The sequence below is a fragment of the Erythrolamprus reginae genome, chromosome 1 (genome assembly GCF_031021105.1).
Source record: "Erythrolamprus reginae isolate rEryReg1 chromosome 1, rEryReg1.hap1, whole genome shotgun sequence".
Lineage (NCBI taxonomy): Eukaryota > Metazoa > Chordata > Lepidosauria > Squamata > Dipsadidae > Erythrolamprus > Erythrolamprus reginae.
The window spans coordinates 126,864,223-126,870,222 of record NC_091950.1 but is presented as its reverse complement, the minus strand read 5'-3'; the positions used below and the strand labels follow the sequence as shown (position 1 = coordinate 126,870,222).

General features: G+C 44.5%; 1 protein-coding gene across 1 annotated transcript in view; it reads left to right on the top strand.

The window, feature by feature from the left end:
• Nucleotides 1-755: 755 nt before the first annotated feature.
• SERGEF (secretion regulating guanine nucleotide exchange factor) overlaps nt 756-6,000 on the top strand; it is an 85,260-nt gene continuing 80,015 nt past the window's right edge. Inside the window, exons 1-2 of the mRNA XM_070764393.1 lie at nt 756-881; nt 5,715-5,856. Coding sequence (XP_070620494.1) covers nt 837-881; nt 5,715-5,856 — 187 coding nt within the window. The 5' untranslated portion in view covers nt 756-836. The remainder of the gene's footprint in view (nt 882-5,714; nt 5,857-6,000) is intronic.

The following is a 6,000-nucleotide window of genomic DNA, read 5'->3' as shown; positions in this document are numbered from 1 at the left end:
GGGTTGGACTAGAACACCTTTAAGGTCCCTTCCAACTCTGCTATTCTATTCTATTCTATTCTGAGAAACATAGAAGACTGACTGCCGAAAAAGACCTTATGGTCCATGTAGTCTGCCCTTATACTATTTCCTGTATTTTATCTTACAATGGATATATGTTTATCCCGGGCATGTTTTAAATTCAGTTACTGTGGATTTACCAATCATGTCTGCTGGAAGTTTGTTCCAAACATCTACTACTCTTTCAGCAAAATACTATTTTCTCACGTTGCTTCTGATCTTTTCCCCAGCTAACCTCAGATTGTGCCCCCTTGTTCTTGTGTTCACTTTCCTATTAAAAACACTTCCCTCCTGAACCTTATTTAACCCTTTAACATATTTAAATGTTTCATCCATGTCCCCCCTTTCCCTTCTGTCGGCCAGACTATATAGATATACAGGTATATTCTATAGACCAGTGTTTCCCAACCTTGGCAACTTGAAGATATCTGGACTTCAACTCCCAGAATTCCCCAGGCAGCATATATCTTCAAGTTGCCAAGGTTGGGATACACTGCTATAGACTATACAGACTATATATTCTATCCTATCTTTCACACCTCCAAGCCACAGCTACAAAAGCCGAAGGGGTGGGGTGGGGGGAAGCGTTGCATTGGCCGTAGTCCTCTCTTTACTTGCCCGGCCCTGTCAAGTAATGTCGACAAACCTCCGGCCTTCGCTTTGAATAAAATACAGTACTGTAAAACTCCCCGCTCCTGCAAAATCGCAGCGAGAAAGCCAGGAAAGGCGGACTTATCGGCCGCTTCCGCAAAGCGGTCCCGCCTTCTTCGGCGGCTATGGCCGTCGCCCGGCGAGATGCAACGCGAGCCCTGCTCGCTTGGGTAGGTCCGTCCCCCCCCTATGAGCAGTGGTGGAAGAGGGCGGAAGGAAGCGGCCTCCTTATGGGGCAGCGGGAGGAAGAATAACAAACCGAGAGGGCCTAGCGTGGGTTCAGGCTTCCCCGTCAGCGGGAAAAGGGCGGACTTTGCAAGGGGGATTTTCCCGCCTTTTGTTTGCCTGCCCGTCGTTTTGTTGGGTGAATGAAGCGTCTGAAGTAATATTTGTCACTACGCAGCAAAGACGGTGCTGGCGATTAGTATTTTCACCCCTCTCCCCCCTGCCATTAGTATCTTCGGAGTAATTAGCTGTGCATTAAACTTAGGTTGGGTTGAAACTAAACGGGGAAACACCTGCGGCTATTAATAATTACACGGCGGGCAGGCAAGCAAGCAAAGAAGCTTCTCTGGTCACATGTTTAATGCCTCTTCCAGATTTAGACACCCATCAGTCACATCGAAGCTCTTTTAATTAATGTCTTCGCTATCGCGCGGTTTCGAAAAGGCGCCCAGCTCGGTTCGCGACGCGTTTCAAGCAGCGCTGCTCGGAAAAAAAAATAAAAATAAAAATTGTTCGTGTAGTTGCAATGGCAGCAATGAAAGAGCGTCGTTGAAGAGCCAAGCCCTTCAAATGATTTAAAGCAGTGTTTCCCAACCTTGACAACTTGAAGATATCTGGACTTCATGTCCCAGAATTCCCCAGCCAGCATTGGCTGGCTGGGGAATTCTGGGAGTTGAAGTCCAGATATCTTCAAGTTGCCAAGGTTGGGAAACACTGCTTTAAAGGCTTTCTACTCTTTTTAAGAGGGAAGTAAAAGGTCTCTTTTAAAGCTTCCTCCTAATTTTTTGGACGGAGTCTGTAACAATCCAGTCTTGGGAGCCGGCTGTTGAGAGAAGCTTTTGCATTTGCTGCTCCCTGCTGGCCAATGGTTCTTACTTTTATTATTTTATTTTATTTTTATTGGTATATATTTTGTCAAAGAATTATAGGATGGTAGCTTGTATAAACATAACATTAGAAAAAAATAATGATAAAAAATAATGATCAAAGTCAGTAGGACGGTAGGCAAAATGGTGGGCTTATGCACCTCCCTTACAGACATCTTAGAAAGGGGGAAAGGTCAATTGTAGATAATCTAAGGTGAAAGGTTTTGGGGTTAGGACAGTGATGGGCTACCAAAGTTTTTACTACCACGCTGTGGGCGTGGCTTATGCATTTTGTTCCAACATTTTTCAGGGCAAATTGGGTGCTCTGGGGTGGAGCTCCAAATTTTGCTACCGGAACTGTGTTCCGGACTGTTCCCATAGGAGCCGATCACTGGGTTAGGAGTAGAAACCACAGAGTTTGGTAGTGCATTCCAGGCATTGATCACTCTATTGCTGAAGTCGTATTTTTTTCAGTGCGATTAACAATTAGTTTAAATTTATTACGTTCTCGTTTGTAGTTGTGATTGACAGTTTTAGTACTGTCTCTATATGCTGTGAGCCGCCCTGAGTCCTCGGAGAGGGGCGACATACAAATCCAATTAAATTTGAAACTTGAAGGTGAAGTGGTCACTAACAGGAAAGATATTTTGGTATATGATTTTATGAACGATAGTTAAGTCAGAACAGAGGCATTGGAGTTGTAAGTTGTTTAATTGAAGTATTTCAACTCTGGTGGAGTAAGGTGTTTTGTTGCGGGAAGAGGAGTGAAGGACTCTTCTTGTGGGTGCCATACAGGTGAGCTGTATTCTAGGATTGGTCTGACAAAAGTTTTGTATGCTCTCGTTAGCAGATCAATGTTACCCGAGAAGAAGCTGCGTAGGATTAGGTTAACAGCTCTTAAAGCTCTTTTGGCAATGTTGTTACAGTGGGCTCTAGGACTTAGGTCATTGGATATGAGTACTCCAAGGTCTTTGAGAGAGTTATGTCAAATTATGATTTAATGGTAAATTATGATAGCCCTGTTGGTCGGAGCTGTTTTGTAAGGTGTACAGGTAGTCCTTGACTTTTGACTGATTATATAATGACCGAAGTGACAATGACAGTGAAAAAAGTTATTCATTCATTCATTCATTCATTCATTCATTCATTCATTCATTCATTCATTCATTCATTCGGATTTCTATGCCGCCCTTCTCCAGAGACTCACGGTGGCTACAACAATATAGATAAAATACAATACAGTATAAAAAGTGAAACCCAACCTAACACTAAAACTAATAATTAGAAACCTGATAATGTAAGCAACCCCTATAATTAAAATCCTTATAATATGAAAAAGTTCATTCAACAACAATCACGCAGTCACTTCTGCAACCGGAACGAGATGGTAAGCATCATGTCAATAATATACATAATAATAAAACTTTTGGCAGGATGATAAGATTGTAGAAAGAAACTGCCAGCCTGTTCTAATAAATGATTTTTAGAATTAGAGATATTACTCTCAGAGAAAGAAGGAGAGGAAGTAGAAAGGTAGGAATAGAGTGAGGGCAGAGAGGTTGGAGAAGGAAGGGGGAGAGAAGGTTAAATAAAGTAGAAATGTGAGGAGAAGCAGAAGAGAAAGGGAGGTTGAGTGAATAGAAAATGGAAGTGCAGACTGGCACATATCGAAAGCAATGATTTAGATTGGACCAGAATACCTCCGGAACGGCCTTCTACCGCACGAATCCCAGCGACCGATAAGGTCCCACAGAGTTGGCCTTCTCCGGGTCCCGTCGACCAAACAATGTCGTTTGGCGGGCCCCAAGGGAAGAGCCTTCTCTGTGGCGGCCCCGGCCCTCTGGAATCAACTCACCCCAGAGATTAGAACGGCCCCCACCCTCCTTGTCTTTCGCAAGTTACTCAAGACCCACCTATATTGCCAGGCATGGGGGAATTAAGACATCTCCCCCAGGCTTTCTTATATTTTATGTTTGGTATGTATGTGTTGTATGGTTTTTAACTTGTTAGGGTTTTTTAATGTAATTTTATTATTAGATTTATTCCATTGTTATACTGTTTTTATTGTTGTTGTGAGCCGCCCCGAGTCTTTGGAGAGGGGCGGCATACAAATCTAATAAATTGAATTGAATTGAATTGAATTGAAGTTGAAGCAAGGTATTTTTGGTGATTTTCTATCATGGTTATATGGGTGAAATCATTTGATGTATGGTGGAGAAAAATAAAAAATAGAATTAAAAAGAAAAGAAAAGAAAAAAGTGACTTATGACCGTTTGTCACACTTAAAGACCATTGCAGCTTCCCTGTGGTGACGTGATCAAAATTCAGATGCTTGGCAGCTGACACTGACAATTGCAGTGTCCTTGGGTCATGTGATCCCCTTTTGCAACCTTCCGACAAGCAAAGTCCATGGGGTGGCCAGTTTCACTTAACAGCCGTATTACTACAGGGTGTCCAGCAAAACTGGAAGACAGGGAAATTAGGGAATTAACAGGGAATTCATGAAAAAAATGGAATAAATCAGGGGAAAAAACCCAAACTGTATTAAAATGTTTAAAAGTCAGAGAAAAATCATGTAAAAAAAAAAAAAGGATTGTGCTGCCTGGCAGAGTCAAGCAAAAATGAGCCTAACTGTGGCAACAACTTGCTTCCTCAGCTACTGATATTTCTCCACGCCTTAGCAGTTTGGTATGACGACATCTATGAGCACTAGTGTTGGGTGAACCCAACGAAGTTTGGGTTTGGCGGGTTCGGATGAACTTGGTGGCGGAGTTCGGGTAAGTTCGCCAAACCCAAACCTGAACCCGAACCCGAACCCCAACACTTCTGATCCCGCCCTCCTGTCTTCTGCCAAAGCAGCCCGCGGCCGCCTGTCTCCTTTTATTTCTTGTGGAAAAGGCTCGGACGCCGCAGCCACACCTTTTCCATAAGAAATAAAAAAAGACAGGCAGCCACGGGCTGCCCTGGGCAATGGGCACAACAGTGGGGCAGAGCCGGGCTGCCTCTGAGCCCAAAATTTCCCCACCTCGGGAATGGCGCTGCAAGCAAAAGGAGCCGGGGAATCCCATTTGCTTTCTTTCTTTCTCTCTTTCTTTATTTCTCTCTTTCTTTCTTTCTCCCTCTCTTGCTTTCTTTTTCTCCCTCTCTCTCTTGATTTCTCTCTCACTCTGTTGCTTTCTTTCTCTGTCTCTCTTACTTTCTCTCTCTCTCTCTCTTTCTCTCACCCCCCTTTTGCTACCTGTTCAATGGTGGAAGCAACGGCTGTCTCTTATTTGTCTTCAGCGGCAGGGGGAAGTCCCCAGCGCGGCAGCAGGGGAGGAGGCGAAGTCGGCTGCCCGGTGGAAGTGGCGAATTTGAAAAACACGCCGTATCCCTGAGCGCAGGCCTTGACATCATTTCAAACCCGCGCAAAGCTGCCACTGAGGAGAAGGCATCAGTTCTACGGGGCTTTGAAATGACATCAAGGCCTGCACCCAGGAAGCGGCGCATTTTTCAAACGCGCCGCTTCCCCGGGCAGCCGGCTTCGTCTCCTCCCCTGCTGCCGCACTGGGGGCTGCCCCCCTCCGGCGAAGACGAATAAGAGACGGCCGTTGCTACCACCATTGAACAGGTAGCAAGAGGAGGGGGAGGAGGAAGCGTGAAATGTTGTTTTGCCGCTCCCAGGACAGACCTGGTGGTGGCGGCGGTGGGCGGGGCAGGGAGCCCCTCCGCCACCCTCCTCTCTGGGCAGCCTTTAAAAAGTGTGCGCCAGGCTTCATTTTTTAGTGCGCTTCAGCGCATGGCGCACATTAGACAGAACACTGGTTCAATGTATGGTTTATTTGTCTTTAATGTACAAACAGATAGTATCTTGGGCATATCTGAATTAATCAGTTTAAATAAGTCTTATTTCCCTCCTTCACTATTTTTCAGGGAGCAAACAGCTATGGACAACTTGGCCTTGGTCATAAAAATGATGTGCTCCTGCCTCAGGCTGTGAAGTCATTACATCTCTTTAATCAGAGATGTATCAAAAACATTACTGGAGGTGGAGGACATTCTGCTGTTCTTACTGGTAAAAATCCAACTACTGTATAACATTTATTTGTGTACTGTGAAGTTTAGTTCTGTGGATTGTAGATAGATCCTTCCTACATGATCAGTCCAAACTACTTTGTATGATGTTTATGGGTCCAGATTTTTCTCCTTTATACATAAT